This window comes from Scomber japonicus, chromosome 23, assembly GCF_027409825.1.
Source record: "Scomber japonicus isolate fScoJap1 chromosome 23, fScoJap1.pri, whole genome shotgun sequence".
NCBI classification, from domain to species: domain Eukaryota; kingdom Metazoa; phylum Chordata; class Actinopteri; order Scombriformes; family Scombridae; genus Scomber; species Scomber japonicus.
Window position 1 is genome coordinate 23,979,767 of NC_070600.1, and position 22,500 is coordinate 24,002,266.

The 22,500-nt window shown below is 44.4% G+C and overlaps 1 protein-coding gene across 1 annotated transcript in view; it reads right to left on the reverse strand.

Moving 5' to 3' along the window:
* The window catches only part of LOC128385186 (leucine-rich repeat-containing G-protein coupled receptor 5-like), a 57,665-nt gene that overhangs the window by 14,076 nt on the left and 21,089 nt on the right, over positions 1–22,500 (reverse strand). The window contains 6 exon segments of the mRNA XM_053344047.1: positions 253–321; positions 2,907–2,978; positions 3,099–3,170; positions 4,563–4,631; positions 11,894–11,965; positions 19,520–19,735. Of these exon segments, the coding sequence (XP_053200022.1) occupies positions 253–321; positions 2,907–2,978; positions 3,099–3,170; positions 4,563–4,631; positions 11,894–11,965; positions 19,520–19,735 (570 nt within the window).

Below are 22,500 nucleotides of genomic sequence, written 5' to 3' on the forward strand. Positions count from 1 at the left end.
GGAGAGAGAGAGAGAGTTTAATTTCATGCTGAGCTGCAGATAAATAAAGTTACAGTCCGTCAGAATAATAACTGCTGCGTATTAATAACATCAGTTTGATTTGAGGTTCAGCTCTCAAAACACACACTGATGTCGGCTACAACAGCAAACACACCACGATATGAAACATTCCTCTGTGTGCGTGTGTGTGTGTGTGTGTGTGTGTGTGTGTGTGTGTGTGTGTGTGTGTGTGTGTGTGTGTGTGTGTCTTACAGGCTCTCCAGGCTCTTGGTTCCCGTCAGATCTGGAAACTCGGTGAGATCTGCTGCTCCGTTCAGAGAGCTGAGAGAGAAAATATAAAAATAAAAATAAAAATATATAAAACCTTTTATTGAGTTTCCTTCCATCTTTCCTTCCATCCTTCCTTCCTTCCTTGTCTTCTTTTCCTTTCTTCATTTCTTTCCTAATCCCCTTTCCCTTCCTTCCTTTTGCCTTTCCGTCCTTCCGTCCCTTCCTATCACTTTTCCCTTCTTTCCTCCCTGCCTTCTACCTTCCTTCCTCCCTCCCTCCTTCCTCCTTTCTACCTCCTTTCCTTCCCTCCCTCCTTTCCTTCCCTCCCACCTTCCTCCCTTCCTCCCGTCTACCTTCCTTCCTCCCTCCTTTCCTTCCCTCCCTCCCTCCTCCCTCCCTCCTTCCTCCCTCCCTCCTTTCTACCTTCTCTCCCCCCTCCTTTCCTTCCCTCCCTCCCTCCTTCCTCCCTTCTGTCCTTCTTTCCTTCCTCCCTTTCTTCTGTCCTTCTTTCCTCCCTCCCTTCTTTCCTTCCTTCCTCCCTCTTTTCCTTCTTTCCTTCCCTCCCTCCCTTCCTCCTTCCCTCCCTCCTTCCCTCCATCCTTCCTCCCTTCCTAACGTCCTTCCTTGACTGCTCCGTTCAGAGAGCTGAGAGAGAAAATATAAAAATAAAACATATCTAAAACCTTTTATTGAGTTTCCTTCCATCTTTCCTTCCTACCTTGTCTTCTTTTCCTTTCTTCATTTCTTTCCTAATCCCTTTTCCTTCCTTCCTTTTGCCTTTCCGTCCTTCCTTCCCTTCCTATCACTTTTCCCTTCTTTCCTCCCTCCCTTCTACCTTCCTTCCTCCCTCCCTCCTTCCTCCTTTCTATAGTTACAGCTGATTACTGACTTTTAGTTTCATTCTGTGTGTGAAAAAGATAAAGCAGCTCACTTTTCCCTTCTTTCCATCCTTGTTTCCTTCCATCTTTCCTTCCTTGTCTTCTTTTCCTTTCTTCATTTCTTCCTCTCCTTCCTCTCTCTCCTCCTCTTCTTCCTCTCTCTCCTCTCCTCTCTCTCTCCTCTCTCTCTCCTCCTCTTCTTCCTCTCTCTCCTCTCCTCTCTCTCTCTCTCCTCTTCTTCCTCTCTCTCTCCTCTCCTTCCTCTGTCTCCCTCTCTCTCCTCTCCTTCCTCTCTCTCCTCTATCTCTCTCTCCTCTCCTTCCTTTCTCTCCTCTCAACTCCAACCGGTCGAGGCAGATGTTCTCCCACTCTGAGTCTGGTTCTGAGGGTTCTTCCTGTTAAAAGGGAGTTTTTTCTCTCCACTGTGTCTCATGTGGGAATGTTGGGTCTCTTTAAAGTTAAAACCTGAAGAGTTCGGTTTAGAAGCTGCTCTATGTGGAAAGAGCCTTGAGATGACTTTGTTGTGATTTGGCGCTATACAAATAAAGATTGATTGACTGATTGACATGCATTGATTGACACATGGGTGTGGTTTCACTTGGGTGGCGGCGGGAGTTTTGGACAAAGGGAAGTTAGTAGAGCTCTGATATTTCCTGTTTGACCGTCACCATCGTCTTTCATCACTTTACTCTTACAGTCGGATCACATCAGGGTTTTTATATGTTTGTGGAACAGCTGCTTGTCAGTCCTTTTTGATAAACTGCAGTAAAAACGTCATCTGGGCTTCAGTATGATTTTGTGGACGTGTCACAGATAAGAGACGACTAAGTCTCTCAGTAGTCGCTACAATGGGGGTTTACACAACTTTATTTCTTTATTTTAGAGAAGTCCTGGCTCCTACTTACCAAAGCCTTCCTCTCCTTTTCTTCTCTTTGGCCTCCTGACTCTCATAGTTTTGGTTAATTTTGGTATTGTTTACTAAAAAAACTAGAGCTGTCAGCGTTAACGCGTTAATCATGATTAGATTAATGCAATCCATAACGTGTTAATTTTTTTTAATCGTATTTTAATGTTGCAAGCCTTTTTGTCCCTTCTCCTCCCCCGTAGACGGCTCCTCTAGCTGTAGCGCTATGCTTTGAAGTGGCCTCCTGCAGTAAACCTACCGCGCTGATGGAAAGTAAGAGAGCTACTGGACTTTTGAACGGCTTGTTTAACTTTAAAACACTTCCAGACGCTTCAGTTGACAAGTCAAAAGTAAAATGCAATCTGTGTCAAACGGAGTTTAACTACCACCGGAGTACGTGGAGTTTGAGTTAGCACCTCCACGCTAAACACCCAGGTGCAGCCAAGCCAGCCTCAGCTCCACCAAAGGACCATTTTGGAGTGTGGGAGTCGCAGCAGAGCCGTGATTGATTCCCAGTTAAGACACTCTGGTAAGAAATGCTTTACATTATGGGCTTAAAACTGCCTTCAAATGGAAAATAACAGGATTTTAAACATGCAATTCATAACGCGATTAACTATGGAAATCCTGCGATTAATCTCGATTAAAAAAATTAATCATTTGACAGCCCTAAAAAAACATGGCTATCGTGAGTTTGGGTTCAGCGTTGAGCCTTTTGTTAGTTTCGATGGCAGTAACAAAGCAGAGCCCCAAAATCTAAACATAGAGCTTGAAATATGCAGAACACAGTGAGTACGCTTTAATTAAATCTAATAATAATAGTGTGTAATAAAGTGTATTGACGAGTGTCTCACAGTGTTCGTAACTCTGGAAGGTTCTGAAAAGCCGAGCGTCCGACAGACTGGATCGGATTATCGTAGAAAAATCTGTAAAACAAAGACAAAAATCATCATAATCACAGATGGAAATACTGTTAATGAGAATAAACTACCTAAAGAGCTGCTGTCTCTTTGTCTCATATGACATCATTAGTCAGAGGTACCTACATGGTGATGAGCGAAGGATTCCCAGTGAAGGCGTGCTCGGGTATAGACTGGATGTTGTTACTATGGAAACCACTAAACAGGAAACAGAAAAGGGAATTACTATTATTATTTTTTCTCCCACCACTTCCTTCATTCCTTACGAGTAAACTCACTTCTAACTTCCTTCTGCTAAAAAGCAAACTCCTTCCTGGTTCCTGGTTCTATCTTTCTTTCTTTCTTTCTTTCTCTCCATCTACCCATCCATCCATCCATCCATCCATCCATCTATCCATCTACCCATCCATCTATCTATCTATCTATCTATCTATCTATCCACCCGTCTATCTATCTACCCATCTATCTATCTATCTACCTATCTACCTATCTATCCATCCATCCATCCATCCATCCATCCATCCATCTATCCATCCATCTATATCCCCAAAGAAGCTTTCCTCTCTTGGCCCAAACATGGAGATATTCTGCTTTTTTGTGGATTTCTTTCCGTTATTTACATCCTGTTCTGATGTTGGATGTTAAACACAGTCAAAGCTTAAAAAACAAGTCCTACAAAACCCCCTGCAAGTCAAAATCCAGGGTTTCAACCTGATCTTAATGCTTTACTTGTGACGGTTATTTCTACTTTGCCGATGAGCTGATGTCAGTTTGACACGCGTGGACATGAACAGCCATTGGTTCTGTAGACATGGTTGCTAAGGGTTGTCCATTCTGTTCCGTGGTTGCTAAGGGTTGTCCATTCTGTTCCGTGGTTGCTAAGGGTTGTCCATTCTGTTCCGTGGTTGCTAAGGCGGTTGCTAAGGTGTTTCTACTCTCATATTTCTGATGTGATTCAGCTCCAACATGTACGGATTTGATTTTGAGAAGTTGAACATTTTGGAGTAAAGAAGAAAAAAAAAGAAGTGATATCCTGCTACTATAGTTATTATAGTATAGTTTTGTGTCTCCATGTGGTGTAGTTTAAATTTAAAGAGTTAAAATGTGAAAATAAACGTATGAATAACTTCACACATTCTTTTTTTGTGGACCCAGCATCAAATTTCTGCTTTTAATCCATTTTAAGAGAACTATCAACTAGTTTGGCATGATCTTACATTATAACTTTTATATTAAATAAAGCTAATGGCATACAATTGTTCTAAATATTACATTTCATCTGGGGAATCATGTATTTTGTGGTTACACCATTTGACATTTTCAGGAGCATTTAGTCTTACTTTTGGTAAAAAAATGTCATTTCAAATGATATAAAACCAACAAAAAATACTAAATGTACATTTTAACAAACCTGATGCTGCTTTTAAAACTAGTTTTTATCATATTTTTGAATTGGAGGGTTTAAAGAGACAGGAGATAAAACGTTGTGTTTCAAGTTGAGAACCTGAGCCAAACTGATCCACACTGGATTCGTGGATGCTGTCGGAGGTTTTTCTCTGAGTCAAACACACACAAACAGTTCAGACTCACAGCTCCTTCAGGTGGCTGAGTGAGCGGATCGCCGTCGGAAACTCGACCAGACTGTTGTAGTTCAAATCCCTGACGGAGAGAGAGAGAGAAAGAAAGAAAGAGGTTATAACATACGAGCAAACTTGGTATGAAAGTTGACAATCTTACAGTGATGTTCTCTCTACAGCACACACACACACACACATACATGATCAGACTGGGAATACTGGTTCTAGACTGGTCAGGAATTAGTGATGCTACGACAGAAATGTTGCAGCTAAAACGTGAAAAAACAACCGTCAACAAGTCATATTTGGTCAAACTTGAAATGATCCAGAGTCTATATCAGCTGTAGATCGGGAATATTAACTTACATAATTGCTGTCAGTTTTGGGAATGTCTACTCTATGCTGGGAATCTCTCAGCTAATGTTGAATCTGAACCGGGAATGTTTTGTAATCTGAACTGGAAATGTTCTAGACTGGGAATACCACAAGAATAGTTAGAATATTTATCCCTAATCCTTAAATACCAGCACCACGTGTCAGCTCCAGATCAGGAATGGTAATCAGAAGTGGGAATAGTTAACCCTTAATCCCAAATACCTGCTCCATTCTTGTAAAGTTCAACTCCAGCCTGGGAGTGACTGAGCTCTACACTGGGAATACCAACTCTATATACTGGTATTCAACAGGAAAACAAGCTGTACTGGGAATCAAAATGCTAGATTAGGAATATCAGATCTATAGTGGGAATAGTAAACCCAAGAATGGAAATACTAACTTCTTAATGGGAATGTTCAACTCTAGACTGGGAGTATTATCTATATATTAGGAATGACAGCTCTGCACTGGGAATTCTAGTTCCAGTATGGATACCCAATCTATCCTGGGAATGATCATCTCTAAAATGGGAATACTAATTCAAGACTTGGAATGATCAACTGTAATCCTGAAATCTCAAACTCTAGACTGGGAATATTAGATAAATAATGGGGAGAGTTAGTCCTAGACTGGAAACACTTAATCTGTACTGGGAATGTTATTTCCAGAGTGGGAACACCATATATATATTCTGGGAATTATCAGCTCTAGACTGAGAGTACTATCTCTATGAAGGGAGTTTTTACTTCTAGACTGGGAATACCAGATAAATAGACCTGGAATAGTTAGTCCTAGACTGGAAATACCAGCTCCATACTAGGAATTCCCAACTCTAAACTGGGAATGTTATCTCTATATTGGGAATACCAGATCTATACCTTCAATGATCAGCTGTAGTCCAGATATGTCAACTTTAGACTGGGAATACCAGATAAATAGACCTGGAATAGTTAGTCCTAAACTGGGAATACCAGCTCCATACTAGGAATTCTGAACTCTAAACTGGGAATGTTAGATCTATATTGGGAATACCAGATCTATACCAGGAATGATCATCTCCAGACTGAGAATATTAACTCTTAAAAGGGAATTCTTACTTAGTTACCTCAAATCCAGAAATGGAAACTCTAGACTGGGAATACAAGCTAAACAATGGGAATAGTTAGCCCTAGATTTAAAATACAAATTTCATACTGGGAATCTTGATCTTAGACTGGGAGTATCAGCTCCAGACTGAGAAACTAAACTCTAGCTCTGAAGTGGAAATCCCAGCTCTGGACTGGTAACACAGCTTTATACTGGGAATGATTGGTTTATGTCAGCTCTATAGGATAAGCCTGCGCTGGGAACGCCGACTTTACACTGGGAACTTTGGTGTTTCATGTAAATATTTGTGTTTCATGCTTGATGTTTATCTTAATCTTCTTTTTTTCCCCCCCCTCTCGTCTTTTACATTTATTAAAGAAACATTTAACTGTGCCTCTCTCTCTCTCTCTCTCTCTTTTCTTTCATCACCAGTAGAGACTAGAGCATTCTTCGAGTCTACACATGGCTTCAATTAGGTCCTCACATCCATCTCTGGGATGCAGGTGGCTATTACACACACACAGCCTGTGTGGAATGAAGCTGCCACATTGTGAAAATACCATTAAATTGAAATTGCTTCAGTCTGGTTCTGAGTGTGTGAGTACATGTGTGTGTCCAGAGGATGATTTGTAACAACAATAGCTGCTACGCTTTCTACCACAGCTATTATTGATGGAATTTGGAGGGTTATGATTGGATGAGAGCTGAGTAAAACGTTCCTGATTAGGTCTTTGGGGTTTATTAGAGGTTCAGAGCTTTGAAGAAATCCCAGTGATTATCATGTCATGCTGTAAATCATATTATGTGCAGATTGTGTTGGATGTGGCGTTTGCAGGATTATACCAGGTAGAATAATGAGAAATATCCAACAAAGGAGCTTCAGATTCTGTTGCCATGTGGTTTACTAGTGAGGTGAAGTTAGAGGTTGAGTTTTGTAGAACTTTGACAAATATTAATATTTTAATCAATTTACTTTTGGATCGGTTTATTGCAGAGGGTTTGAAACTGTGAGGCATGATTTGAATCTCACTGTGAACTCCTCTCTTCTATTTTTAGATTCAATTAGTCCAGGATGTTATAAATAAATCTCCATAATCCACTTTGAAATCAGAACTTGCCTGAGAATCCTCACATTTTTAGGTTTTCTTCACTATTAAAGATACCAAGACGAGATGCTTTGTTCTTGTTTGCGCTGACAAAGTGTTCTGAAAATGTTTGAAGTCTGGTTTAACGACTGAATGGTAATTAAGGTCTATTTACAAGCTTTTTCTGGAGCTTTTCACCCCATTCTCACTGCTTTCACCTGCCAACGGAGTGACAGGTGGTCATTACGGCTGAGTATCAGTACTCTATACCTTTAAGGAATCGACCGAAATAAATCAGTAGCAAGTAGTACTGAACCTTCTCCGATCAAACGATACCTGGAATCGATCCTTTTTGCACCCAGAGCTACAAAATATGACTATTTGTACCAGGCGGGGAGTTCCTGTCCTCTGAAATGAAGCCAATGTGGAAGTAACTTAGAGCTGCATTCTATCAAAAGGCCACCAGGGGGCGACCGTCTCTATACAAGTCAATGGAGAATTCACCAACTTCTCACTTGATTTCTAACCTCAGTAAACGTTTTCAAAATGTGTTTATGGTCTCAATCGCTAGTTTAAAGCCTTCTTCAATGCAGTATGATGTTCATTTGGGACATTTTGGCCTCCCTGATTTTATATGTGATGATAAAGCAGGGTATGCATTAGGGCGTGGCTACGTCCTGATTGACAGGTTGATTGACCAATGTCCTCCAGATCCAGCCCTCGCAACCATAGCAACCTCCCTGCTCCGCCCATGGCCCCGCCTCATGTCCATATAAGTAGAATCAGTGTTTTTATTTTTCCCAGCATGCACCTGAAATTTTCAAGATGGCGCTGCCTAGATTAGAAACTATTGGCTTCCGAGTAGCAGTCCACAAACCAATGGGTGACGTCACGGATGTTATGTCCATTTCTTTTATACAGTCTATTTCTTTTATACGGACTTGCTCACACCTAATCAACACAAGCGTTCTTGGATTTAATGCATCATGTGGTTGGTCCACTGCCAAAGCAGCTACAACTCGTCTGTGGTGGTGAAGTCATGGTGAATTTGAGTTAGCGTGCTTAGCAGTTCAGCAGCCAAGATGCCTCCTAAACGCTCTAAAGTCTACACTACATGCCAGATACCAGTGGCCCCTAGGCGACAGGACTTTATGACTTCATTAGCAAAGAAATTATTCTCAATTTTTAGATCCCCCCCCCCCCATGGTGGAGGCCAATGGGGCCGTAGCCCAGGTTAGCCCATTCATTAATGCTCCCCTGCCTGCTACACACGATAAAACACAGAGACCTACAGTCAAGCCCGAAATTATTCATACCCCTTTTGGACATGCCACTTTTTGTTCAAATGTAAATAAAAGCTGACTGAAATATTTTTTTTACCACAATGATGCCTTTTGTACATCGTCTTCTTATCTTCTTGGAGACGCCTGTGTCACTTCCGGTCAAAAAACAACTTGCTGGTTGAATAAAAGTAACTTTAAGTCAAAATTTGCCAGGGGTATGAATAATTTCGGGCTTGACTGTACATGTAGAATGATGAGTATCTAATGAAGGACTCAGCTGGTATCAGGATCATTTTAAAGGTACTTGGATTGGTACTGATACCCAGCCTTCATGGTCATATATGAAGGTAGTGAACTGTTTTAGTTAGAACTCCCTTTTTGAACTTTCTCTGACAGAAACAACAAATGTGCCAACGCCTCTGACTGATGCAGGGCTTAACATGTAATTGAAAGTTAAGGAAAAGGCAAATAAGTGGATTTATTACTACTATTACCAAGCCAAGAACGAACTTTCACACTCAAAGCCTTAAAGTCTGAAGCTCTAGTCTCTTGCATAGCGACGACCGCCAAGGTGTAGTGTTTGGAGCCACTTCATTTGTTTCTGACTGACAGTAACCTTTTTGTTCATGTTGTAATAATAACGCAATGTCGACATTTTTGGACATTCGCCGAAACGAAAAGTTGTATTAACACCACAAACAGCTCGGCAGTGTTTTCGTGGTGCGTCAGAGGTTTCGTAAGATATGTTTTGAAAGCTGGAGTTCGGATTTATAGTTCACAACCATTTTCGTCACTTACTGGAACCAGAAAATCCCAATTTGGGCAAAAGGAGAAGTTGCTTGAGTGAAACTGTGGTGGGCAAACTGTGGAAACCGCCACAGCTGAACTAAACATGACGTTTATAAATGTAATGTGTGTTTTCCTTTAAGACCGAGTACCGAGCTGGTTGTATTAATTAAGTCATTTTTTTTTTTTTTTCTATTTTCATTTCCGTTTTTTTCTTCTTCTTCTCTGTCTGTTTGTGTTTGTAGTTTCAGATGAACTTGAGTCTCTGGTGTGGTTTATTATTCCTGATCGTACAGGTACACAACCTCCTAACACACACACACACACACACACACACACACACAAACACACACGCACACACAAACACACACACACACAGAAACACATGTTGCCGATGCGTGTGTGTGCATGAATAGTAATTATGATTAGCATACAGCCAGGGCCACACACAGAGCTAGAGACACACACAGAGCTACACACACACACACACACAGAGGTAGACACACACACACGCACACACACAGAACTAGAGACACACATAGAGCTAGACACACACACACACACACACACACACACACACACACACACACACACACACACACACACACACACACACACAGACACACACACACACACACACACACACACACACACTATTTCCAAATGAAGGCAGTGTGTGTTTGTGTGTTTAAACCTGCTTCTCTGGTTGACTGAGAAAACAGAAACATGTTCTATACACACACACTGATTCATGCAGAAACACACACACACACACACACACACACACACACACACACACACGCAGAAACACACACACCAACATAAACACACACAGGTTAATCTGCACCCACTTCGTCCAATATCAAGAAAATCTTGCTAAAAATCCAAATCACATGCTTACTGGTAACGGCACTCACAACATTTGTATCTCAATAAACTAAAAAAAGATGTAAAAAAAAAAAGAAAGAAAGAAAAAAAAAAGAAAGAAAGAAAAAAAGAAAGAAAGAAAGAAAAAGAAAGTTTCCACTCAGCTAAAGCAGCAGTGTGTCGTTTCTGCCTGTCTCACACTAATAACTAAGGGTATTTAGTCCTCCCCCCTACCTTCCTCCATTCCTTCTTTCCTCTGTCCTTCCTCCCTCCCTCCTTACTTTCTTCTTTCATCCTTCTTTCCTTCCTCCCTTTCCTTCCTCCCTCCCTCCCTCCTTTCTTTCCTTCCTTCTTTCTTTCTTTCTTTCCTCCCTCCCTCCCTCGCTCCTTCCTTCTTTCTTTCATCCTTCGTTCCTTCCTCCCTCCTTTCCTTCCTTCTTTCTTTCCTCCCTCCCTCCCTTCTTTTCCTCCCTCCTTTCCTTCTTCCTTCCTCCCTCCCTTCCATCCTTCCTTCTTTTTCCTTTCCATCCTTCCTTCCTTCCTTTCCTCCCTCCTTTCCTTCCTTCTTTCTTTCCTCCCTCCCTCCCTCCTACCTCCCTTCCTTCTTTTCCTCCCTCCTTTCCTTCCTCCCTTCCTTCTTTCCTTTCCTCCCTTTCCTTCCTCCCTCCCTCCTTTCCTTCCTTCCTTCTTTCTTTCCATCCTTCCTTCCTTTCCTCCCTCCTTTCCTTCCTTCTTTCCTCCCTCCCTCCCTCGCTCCTTCCTTCTTTTTTTCATCCTTCGTTCCTTCCTCCCTCCTTTCCTTCCTTCTTTCTTTCCTCCCTCCCTCCCTTCTTTTCCTCCCTCCTTTCCTTCTTCCTTCCTCCCTCCCTTCCATCCTTCCTTCTTTTTCCTTCTTTCCTTTCCTCCCTTTCATTCCTCCCTCCTTTCCTTCCTTCCTTCTTTCATCCTTCTTTCCGTCCTTCCTTCTTCCTCCCTCCCTTCCATCCTTCCTTCTTTTTCCTTTCCATCCTTCCTTCCTTTCCTCCCTCCTTTCCTTCCTTCTTCCTCCCTCCCTTCCATCCTTCCTTCTTTTTCCTTTCCATCCTTCCTTCCTTCTTCCTCCCTCCCTTCTTTTTCCTTTCCACCCTTCCTTCCTTTCCTCGCTCCTTTCCTTCCTTCTTCCTCCCTCCCTCCCTTCCATCCTTCCTTCTTTTTCCTTTCCATCCTTCCTTCCTTTCCTTCCTTCTTCCTCCCTCCATTCCATCCATCCTTCCTTCTCCTTTCGGATTCTCCTTTGAGGATTCTTAACGCCTTCAAAATAAAGTGTAAAACGTTTTAATGGCCTTTTTTAAGCAATGATGACAGATGAGAGTCACAAAGTTGGGCTAAGCGAACCACATCTTGGAGAGAGAGAGAGAGAGAGAGAGAGAGAGAGAGAGAGAGAGAGAGAGAGAGAGAGAGAGAGAGAGAGAGAGAGAGAGAGAGAGAGAGAGAGAGAGAGAGGGAGAGAGAGAGAGGCAAAGAGACACAGAGAGAGAGAGAGAGAGAGAGAGAGAGGCAAAGAGACACAGAGAGAGAGAGAGAGAGAGAGAGAGAGAGAGATCAAAATGACACTCTTCTCGTCTCACTCTGGAAAATTGAAAATTAGACTTTCTGAAAAACTTCAGCGTTCACTTCAACTTCAGAAATCCACTTAATCCTTTACCAATGTGTGGAAGTGAAATCTCCTCATCTCATCTCCTAACCCTTCACCCTGACCCCAACTCAACCCTGACTGCTCCAACTCCTCCCCAAAACACACACACACACACACACACACACACACACACACACACACACACACACACACACACACACACACACACACACACACACTAACTCACAGCGTCTCCAAACTGTGGAGTCCGTGGAAGGAGTTTGTTCCCATGGAAACGATCCTATTGTTGTTGAGATGCCTGTGGAGAGAGAGAGAGACTGATGGGCTAATGAAGCAGACAAACAGTGTGTGTGTGTGTGTGTGTGTGTCGGTGTGTCGGTGTGTGTGTGTGTGTGTGTGTGTGTGTGTGTGTGTGTGTGTGTGTGTGTGTGCGTGCGTGCATCTCTTCTTAAAAGGGGCCCCGGGGCCTCTCAAGAAGGTTTTTTTCTTTTGGTAATTTCATGCAAATTAGCTTCGAGCCGATTGGACAAAAGAAATGACAGCAGACTTCAATGCTGCCGCGCTGAATGCCATCACACACACACATACACACATACACACACACACGCACACACACACGCACACACACAGAGTTTTGCATGTTATTAAGGAGCTAATACAGACAGACAGGGACAGTTGCTGCTACGGTTAAACTTAATCTTAATGCAGCAACAACTCCTAGCAACACACACACACACATACACACACACACACACACAGACACACACAGACACACACAGACACACACAGACACACACACAGACACACACACACACACACACACACACACACACACAGGAAAGGAGGGAGGAAAGGAAGGAAGGATGGATGGAAGGGAGGGAGGAAGAAGGAAGGAAAGGAGGGAGGAAAGGAAGGAAGGATGGAAAGGAAAAAGAAGGAAGGATGGAAGGGAGGGAGGAAGAAGGAAGGAAAAGAAGGAAGGGAGGTAGGAGGGAGGGAGGCAGGAAAGAAGGAAGGAAGGAGGGAGGAAGGAAAGAAGGATGAAAGAAGGAAGGAAGGAGGGAGGAAGGAAAGAAGGATGAAAGAAGGAAGGAAGGAGGGAGGGAGGAAGAAGGAAGGAAAGGAGGGAGGAAAGGAAGGAAGGATGGAAAGAAGGAAGGGAGGTAGGAGGGAGGGACACACACACACACACACACACACACACACACACACACACACACACACACACACACACACACACACACACAGAGAGACACACACACAGAGAGTGCCAAAAACAAAAACATTACCCGAAAAGTTGAAAAGTGGTTCTGTAAGCCTTTGAGGCATGAGTCCAGATGATGTGAGTTGTGTTTTTTACATCCAGATGTTTCAGTTGATGACAGCTGTTAGATCGAGTTCGGGTTTACAGTATTTAAGTCCAAAAAACTGGAACACATTTCTGAACCTTAATTCATTCAGCTGATTAACATACGAGGAGGCTATGGTACTAGAAACCCAGCAGAGTAACATAAAGGCTAACCGACTGACTAACCAGCTGATTATTGTACTGGTTAACCCTTAAACAGACAACTCCCGGGTCCTTCCTCTGTCCTTCCTTCCTTCCTTCCTTCCTTCCTTCATCTGTCCGTCCTTCCTTCCTAACCCTTAAACAGACAACGTGCACCAGGAGTCCTTCCTATGTCCTTCCTTCCTTCCTTCCTTCCTTCCTCCCTCCCTTAAACAGACAACGAGCACCAGGAGTCCTTCCTCTGTCCTTCCTTCCTTCCTTCCTTCCTTCCTTCCTTCCTTCCTTCCTTCCTTCCTCCCTCCCTTAAACAGACAACGTGCACCAGGAGTCCTTCCTATGTCCTTCCTTCCTTCTTTCCTTCCTTCCTCCCTCCCTTAAACAGACAACGTGCACCAGGAGTCCTTCCTCTGTCCTTCCTTCCTTCCTTCCTTCCTTCCTCCTTCCTTCCTCTGTCCTTCCTTCCTTCCTTCCTTCATCTGTCCGTCCTTCCTTCCTTCCTTCCTTCCTAACCCTTAAACAGACAACATGCACCAGGAGATATACACTCTTTAACCTTCCTGTTGTCCTCCCGGGTCCTTCCTCTGTCCTTCCTTCCTTCCTTCCTCTGTCCTTCCTCCTTCCTTCCTTCCTTCCTTCCTTCCTTCCTAAACCTTAAACAGACAACGTGCACCAGGAGATACACACTCTTTAACCTTCCTGTTGTCCTCCCGGGTCCTTCCTCTGTCCTTCCTTCCTTCCTTCCTTCCTTCCTTCCTTTCCATCCTACTTCCTCCCTCCTTCCTTTCCTTCATCTGTCCGTCCTTCCTTCCTTCCTTCCTTCCTCCCTCCCTCCCTTAAACAGACAACATGCACCAGGAGATACACACTCTTTAACCTTCCTGTTGTCCTCCAGGCTCCTTCCTCTGTCCTTCCTTCCTTCCTTCCTTCCTTCCTTCCTTCCTTAAACAGACAACGTGCACCAGGAGATACACACTCTTTAACCTTCCCGTTGTCCTCCCGGGTCCTTCCTCTGTCCTTCCTTCCTTCCTTCCTTCCTCAGTTCTAAGTTCAGCTGTTAGGGTAAATGTTCCCTCCTTCTGTCCTTTCTTCCTTCCTTCCTCCCTCCCTCCCTCCCTCCCTCCCTTCCTTCCTTCCTCCCTCCTTTCCATCCTTCTTCCTCCCTCCTTCCTTTCCTTCCTTCCTTTCCTTCCTTCTTCCCTCCTTTCCTTCCTACCTTCCTTCCCTTCCTCCCCTTCTTTCTTCCTCCCTTCCTTCCCTTCCTCCCTCCTTTCCTTCCTTCCTTCTTCCCTCCTTTCCTTCCTACCTTCCTTCCTTCCTCCCTCCTTCCTTTTCTTCCTTCTTCCTCCCTTGCTTCCCTTCCTTCCTCCTTTCCTTCCTTCTTCCCGCCTTTCCTTCCTTCCTTTAGCTGCAAATGACATAACTAGTAAGGCCTGTTTAAGGGTTAACTAACGGATGATGTCAGAGCAACACTAACACATGTAAAATAGCACACGCCAAACATACATGGGTCAATGACGTGATGCAACCCGGTGTCAATTGGTGTAACTAAAATGTGGAATAAATGTAATTCACTTTTAACGATGCTAAAAGTGATAAAACCCAAATTTCTGTCTTGCATTAAAAACCAATGAGCCAATAACGTCGTATAGTTAAAAAACAACCGGGCAGAGAATAAAGAGAAATATAGAGATAGATAAATGTTAACCCCTCCTGTTGTCCTCGAGTCAAGGAAGGAAGGAAGGGAGGATGGAAGGAAAGGAGCGAGGATGGAAAAAGGAAGGAAGGAAAGGAAGAAGGAAGGAAGGGAAGAAAGGAAAGAAGGAAGAGAGGAAGGAAAGACAGGAAGGAAGGAAGGAAGGAAGGAAGGAAGGACAGAGGAAAGAAGGAAGGAAAGAATGAGAGAAGGAGGGAGGTAGGAAGGAAGGAGGAAAGAAGGAAGGGAAGAAGGAGGGAGGGAGGAAGGGAGGAAAGAAGGAGGGATAGGAAAGAAAGAGAGAAGGAGGGAGGAAAGAAGGAGGGAAGGAAGGAGGAAGGAAGGAAAGGAAGGAAAGAAGCAAGAGATGAAGGAAAGACCGGGAGGAAGGAAGGAAGGATGGAGAAAAGAAGGAAGGAAAGAAGGAGAGAGGGAGGAAAGAAAGGACAGAGGGAAGAAGGAAGGAAAGAAGGAGGGAGGGAGGAAGGAAGGATGGAGAAAAGAAGGAAGGAAAGAAGGAGAGAGGGAGGAAAGAAAGGACAGAGGGAAGAAGGAAGGAAAGAAGGAGGGAGGGAGGAAGGGAGGAAAGAAGGAAGAAATGAAGGTAGGGGGAGGAAAGAAAGAGAGGAGGAGGGAGGGAGGAAAGAAAGAGAGAAGGAGGGAGGGAGGAAGGAAGGAAAGAAAGAAGGAAAGAAGGAGAGGGGGGGAAGAAAGAGAGAAGGAGGGAGGAAGGACAGACGGAAGGACGGAAGGAAGGAAGGAAGGAAGGTAGGGGGAGGAAAGAAAGAGTAGGAGGGAGGGAGGAAGGAAGGAAAGAAAGGACAGAGGAAAGAAGGAAGGAAAGAAGGAGGGAGGGAGGAAGGGAGGAAAGAAGGAAGAAAGGAAGGTAGGGGGAGGAAAGAAAGAGAGAAGGAGGGAGGAAGGAGGGAGGGAAGGAAGGAAGGATGGAGAAAAGAAGGAAGGAAAGAAGGAGAGAGGGAGGAAAGAAAGGACAGAGGGAAGAAGGAAGGAAAGAAGGAGGGAGGGAGGAAGGGAGGAAAGAAGGAAGGAAGGAACGAGGGGGAGGAAAGAAAGAGAGGAGGAGGGAGGGAGGAAAGAAGGAAGGAAAGAAGGAGAGAGGGAGGGAGGGAGGAAAGAAAGGACAGAGGAAAGAAGGAAGGAAAGAAGGAGGGAGGGAGGAAGGAAGGAAGGAAGGTAGGGGGAGGAAAGAAGGAGAGAAGGAGGGAGGGAGGGAGGAAGGGAGGAAAGAAGGAAGGAAGGACAGAGGAAAGAAGGAAGGGAAGGAAGGATGGAGAAAAGAAGGAAGGAAAGAAGGAGAGAGGGAGGGAGGGAGGAGGGAAAGAAAGGACAGAGGAAAGAAAGAAGGAAAGAAGGAGGAAGGGAGGAAGGAAGGAAGGAAGGAAGGGAGGGAGAGGAAAGAAAGAGAGAAGGAGCGAGGGAGGGAGGAAGGGAGGAAAGAAGGAAGGGAAGGAGGAGGGAGGAGAGAAGGAGGGAGGAAGGAGAGAAGGAGGGAGGAAGGACAGACGGAAGGAAGGAAGGAAGGAAGGAAGGAAGAAGTCAAAACAGACGGGGTCAATTTGACCCGTGAGGACGACAGGAAGGTTAAAATGAGTAATTGTCGAATGCTCGGCGGTGGGCAGAGATCATTCTCCTCAGAACGTGTTAACAGAGACGTAAAAAGCAGAAGAAGAAAAACAGAGAAGCACAAACACACGCGGAGAGTCTGAGCGAGGAGTCCAAACACTCAGGTGATTTATAGATCCGTCTTACTAACACAAGTTTAAAGAGAGATCCATGAATCAGGAGGCAAACAGCTTAAATGTGTTTTAATGTGATTGTGTGGAGATAAATCACACGGGAGGTGTTGAGTTATTATCAACTCATATCACACCACACAAGGTTCTGCTTGTAATCTGAAGACAAGGAGGAGAATTTATTGTCTTCATGAACCACTTTCCATTTCTAAACAGTTTGGAGCTCCACAAGAGGGAAGTTCAAAATGTCCTCATGGAAAAACAGGCCTTACTAGTTATGTCATTTGCAGCTAAAGTAAGGAAGGAAGGAAGGAAGGAAAGGCGGGAAGAAGGAAGGAAAGGAGGAAGGAAGGGAAGCAAGGGAGGAAGAAGGAAGGAAAGGAAGGAGGGTAGGAAGGAAAGAAGGGAAGAAGGAAGGGAGGGAAGAAGGAAGGAAAGAAGGAGGGGGGAAAGAAGAGAGGGAGGGACGGAGGGAGGGAGAGGGAGGGAGGAAAGAAAGGACAGAGGAAAGAAGGGAGGAAAGAAAGGACAGAGGAAAGAAGGGAGGAAAGAAAGGACAGAGGAAAGAAAGGACAGAGGAAAGAAGGAAGGAAAGAAGGAAAGGCAGGAAGAAGGAAGGAAAGGAGGAAGGAAGGGAAGCAAGGGAGGAAGAAGGAAGGAAAGGAAGGAAGGTAGGAAGGAAAGGAGGGAAGAAGGAAGGAAAGAAGGAGGGGGGAAAGAAGAGAGGGAGGGATGGAGGGAGGAAGAAGGAAGGAAAGGAAGGAGGAAGGAAGGAAGGGAGGGATGGAGGGAGGGAGGGAGGAAGGAAGGAAGAAAGAAAGGAAGGACAGATGAAGGAAGGAAGAAAGGACAGAAGGAGGGAACATTTACCCTAACAGCTGAACTTAGATCTGAGGAAGGAAGGAAGGAAGGAAGGAAGGAAGGAAGGAAGGACAGAGGAAGGACCCGGGAGGACAACAGGAAGGTTAAATGTGTTTTAATGTGATTGTGTGGAGATAAATCACACGGGAGGTGTTGAGTTATTATCAACTCATATCACACCACACAAGGTTCTGCTTGTAATCTGAAGACAAGGAGGAGAATTTATTGTCTTCATGAACCACTTTCCATTTCTAAACAGTGAAGGAGCTCCACAAGAGGGAAGTTCAAAATGTCCTCATGGAAAAACAGGCCTTACTAGGAAGGAAAGGAGGGAGGAAGGGAGGAAGGAAAAGAGGAAGGGAGGACAGGAGGAATGAAGGGAGGAAGGAAGGAATGAGGAAGGAAGGAAGGAAAGGAGGAAGGAAGGAATGAGGAAGGAAAGGAGGGAGGAAAAGAGAAAGGAAGCAAGGAGAGGAGGAAGGGAAGGAGGAAGGATGGAGGAAGGAAGGAAGAAGGGAGGAAGGAAGAAAGGAGGAAGGAAGAAGGGAGGAAGGAAGAAATGAGGAAGAAAGGAAGGAAGAAGGACGGAAGGAGGAAGGGAAGGAGGGAAGAAGGAAGGAAGGAGGAAGGGAAGGAAGGGAGGAAGGAAGGAAGGAAAGGCGGGAAGAAGGAAAGAAAGGAGGAAGGAAGGGAAGCAAGGGAGGAAGAAGGGGGGAAGGAAGGAAGGAAGAAAGGAAGGACAGATGAAGGAAGGAAGAAAGGACAGAAGGAGGGAATATTTACCCTAACAGCTGAACTTAGATCTGATGAAGGAAGGAAGGAAGGAAGGAAGGAAGGAAGGAAGGAAGGACAGAGGAAGGACCCGGGAGGACAACAGGAAGCTTAAATGTGTTTTAATGTGATTGTGTGGAGATAAATCACACGGGAGGTGTTGAGTTATTATCAACTCATATCACACCACACAAGGTTCTGCTTGTAATCTGAAGACAAGGAGGAGAATTTATTGTCTTAATGAACCACTTTCCATTTCTAAACAGTGAAGGAGCTCCACACAGAATTTAAAGAGGGAAGTTCAAAATGTCCTCATGGAAAATATGTTCTAACTAGTTCATGGGTCAGCTCCCAAAATTCATACTCCCAAAGTATGTGAGTTTAGTTAACAGGTTGATATGATGAGTATCGCTGAGTGGAGGCAGGGTTGGACATCTTAAAGGGAACATGCTCGGCTTTCATTGAAGGCGGGGAGCTCCTGTCCTCTGAAATGAGGCCAACCAGGAAGTAACTTAGAGCTGCATTCTATCAAAAGGCCACCAGGGGGCGACCGTCTCTATACAAGTCAATGGAGAATTCACCAACTTCTCACTTGATTTCTAACCTCAGTAAACGTTTTCAAAATGTGTTTATGGTCTCAATCGCTAGTTTAAAGCCTTCTTCAATGCAGTATGATGTTCATTTGGGACATTTTGGCCTCCCTGATTTTATATGTGACGATAAAGCAGGGTATGCATTAGGGCGTGGCTACGTCCTGATTGACAGGTTGATTGACCAATGTCCTCGAGATCCAGCCCTCGTAACCATAGCAACCTCCCCGCTCCACCCATGGCCCCGCCTCATGCCCATATAAGTAGAATCTGTGTTTTTATTTTTCCCAGCATGCACCTGAAATTTTCAAGATGGCGCTGCTTAGATTCGAAACTATTGGCTTGCGAGCAGCAGTCGTCCTCCCGGGTCAAGTTGACCCCGTCTGTTTTGACTGTTCCTTCTTTCTTTCCTTCCTTCCGTCTGTTCTTCCCTCCTTCCTCTCCTTCCTCTTTCTCTCTCTTTCTTTCCTCCCCCCTACCTTCCTCCATTCCTTCTTTCCTCTGTCCTTCCTCCCTCCCTCTTTCCTTCTTCCTCCCTCCCTTCCATCCTTCCTTCCTTCTCCCTTCCATCCTTCCTTCCTTCCTTCCGTCTGCCCTTCTCTCTTTCCTTTCCTCCCTCCCTCCTCCCTCCCTCCTCCCTTCCTTTATTCCTTCTTTGTGTGTGTGTACTTACAGAACCACCAGGCGGCCCAGCTTGCTGAAGGCGTGGTCGGGGACGTGGGTGATGTGGTTGAGGGCGAGCGTCATGGCCTGCAGGGCGGGAAGATCGCTCAGAGCCTCGACCGGCACCTCCGTCAGAGAGTTATCGTCCAACCACAGGTGACGCAGCGAACGCAGACCGGAGAAGCTGCCAATGGGAACGCTGGAGATGTGATTGGCGTCCAGACGGCTACGGAAAAGAGACAGATTATATAGAGTTTATATTTAAAGTAACAAGAAATGCTTACCTCTACTGTAGATGCTTTATCTTAACCCTCCTGTTGTCCTCGGGTCAAGAAAGGAAGGAAGGAAGGAAGGAAGGAAGGAAGGAAGGAGAGAAGGAAGAAAGGAAGGAAGGATGTGAGGAAGGAAAAGAGGAAGGAAGGAAGGAAGGATGTGAGGTAAGAAGGAAGGGAGGAAGGAAGGAAGGAAGGATGGAAGGAAGGACAGGAGGAATGAAGTGAGGAAGGAGGGAAGGAAAGATGGAAGGAAAGGAGGAAGGAAGGGAGGAAGGAAAGGAGAAAAGAAGGACAGGAGGAATGAAGGGAGGACGGAAGGAATGAGGAAGGAAGGAAGAAAGGAGAGGAGGAAGGGAAGGAGGAAGGTAGGAAGGAAGTGAGGAACGATGTATGGAAGGAGGAGGGAGCAAAGAAAGAGGAAGGAAAGAAGGAATAGTCAAAAGAGACAGGGTCAATTTGACCCGGGAGGACAACAGGAGGGTTAACTTAAAATGTATATTTGGTATTCTCTTTTTTACTAAACCAGCTCTTCCATGACATTGGTGATATTTGAGCTTTTTTGAATTGAAACTCCCCAAAAAGTCTATCAAATATTCTCTAGTCTTTCTTTTTCTGGCTCAGAAATTACTTTACTCAAGTGCTACAAAAAAAAAAGAGAAGAGATTCATGGTCCTTCATGGGCTGAGTCTTTTGTATCCTGGAAGCCTCCTCTGTTTTTTCGTCAGCGTGCAGGGAGTCTCTTTATGAAACAGGACTGGTTTTGGCCATGCACACTTGACACCATCTTTGGAGATGCCTGGATTTAAAGAGCATTTTTAAAAAGAGAACAGGTTCAAAATAGACCTCAAGATATTTAGACACAAATCCAAAATGAATCCAAAATGACTGGCAGCAATCAAATGTTTTGTGAAGAGGCATGTATTCATTTTGCACGTTCTGGCAGGCTGCAGCGAGGCAGATTTGGTTTCTTACTGGTCAGTCAACATGTACTCTTTCACTATTTATTAGCGTAAATGTGTTTCACTGGAGCCTCGTATCTGCAGACTTCACTTCCCTTTGAAGCCGTGTGAGAGGAACATTTGAGGTCAAGAGTTTGAACAGCTCAGAGGAATGATTGGCAGGCTGCTCAAGCACCTCTCAACCAGCCAGCATGCTCTTAGGAACAAAAAGGCTATTTTAATGAGCGCAGACTTATTGCTGAGAGTGTCAGTCAGTACCACAGCACTAAAGTAAACAGCCACCCTAAGGTGATTAAATGATTTTAATGGCTTGTTATTTTTACGAGACCACAAAGTACAAATTTTATGATCACAAGAAAACAGTTTTGTGACTTCAACAACATTAATACGATCTCTAGAAACCGTAACAAGTCTTTGATGTGGTGGCGGAGAACATAAAAATCTTCCTTTGTTGTCACAAGAAGACAAAACACGAGATGTAGTAACACACATTTCCATAAATCTCTGACCTGATGATGTAGAATTCAGTATATGTAGGTTTACTGTAAGTGTGTTTGTATTTCTCTGTGTGTGTATTATATATTTTACATTAGTCCTCTGTGGTTTGTGAAAAACAGTTGTTCGTCTTTCCAGCTTTAAACAAAACCACGTTAAAACCTCAATTATGGCTGGACTGCCCGTCTATGGTCAACGTGCCAAACTGTGGCCAATTTGTTATGGGGGACAGTCACTGGTGGTGTCTGTAATGTGAATTCCTGGATGTTAAATGCAGTGTGGTAGTCTCAGTGATACTTCTTGTGAAAGTGTAGTGAAATAGCGTATCACATGACGTGGTTAAGCAACGTTTGACTCACAGAAAAAGGTTAGAAATGAAGCTGCAAGAACAAAACTTTCCACTCAGATCTCTGGTGTTTTAATTATGCCCTATTGCATCTAAAAGGAATTAATACTATTATCATTCTTCCAAAACAAACACATTTTGACAGCTTTAACGTGCCGGAAAACTCATGAAAATTTGATATTTTATGGTTGACAGGAATGGGCGCGGCAAAATCTCTCTCTCTAGGCAAATTAAGGCCAAGTCCACACGTACCAAAACGATCTTTTCCCCCTCCGTTTTCCCTGGCATCGTTTCAAGAATATTTGCGTACACACGGATCCATCTCAACACGACTCAACACGCTACTTCATATTCCAGCCTATAGGCGGCGCAACATCTAACATCCTCAATCAGTCTTTTCCGTTTAAGTGTGACTGTGTCATTTTAACGGAGTTACACTCTAACAGGCAGCACTCGGTTTGCTAACACAAACACAATAGTTACTCCATTGCAGCTGTTTCCCCGCTGTATGTTCAAACACACGGTGCGTTCAAGGGCCCGTCGTGCGTTCAAAGACTGTGTGTTTAGGGCCTGTGATCGTCCACCAAAACCGTCCGGGGGAACGCGCGCAGCCTATTAAAGCCTTGGAGGTACATCCATGGCTCGAGGGGTGTGGCGATGACATCATCGAAACGCAAGTATGTGTCTTCACCATCCAAACGAACACTTAAGGGCTGCGTTTGCAAATTTTTTCACTCTGGGACCAGGTTTCAGAAAGCTTCGTGTTCAGGCATTTACAGTATTCGTTTGGACGATCGGCCAAAACGATGCAAAACATCTACGTTTAAACCAAAAAAGCGTCTCCGTGTGGATGGCTCCAAAGAAAATTGAGCCCCTTGCTCCAGATTGATATACACAAACGAAATTCGGCATGCAT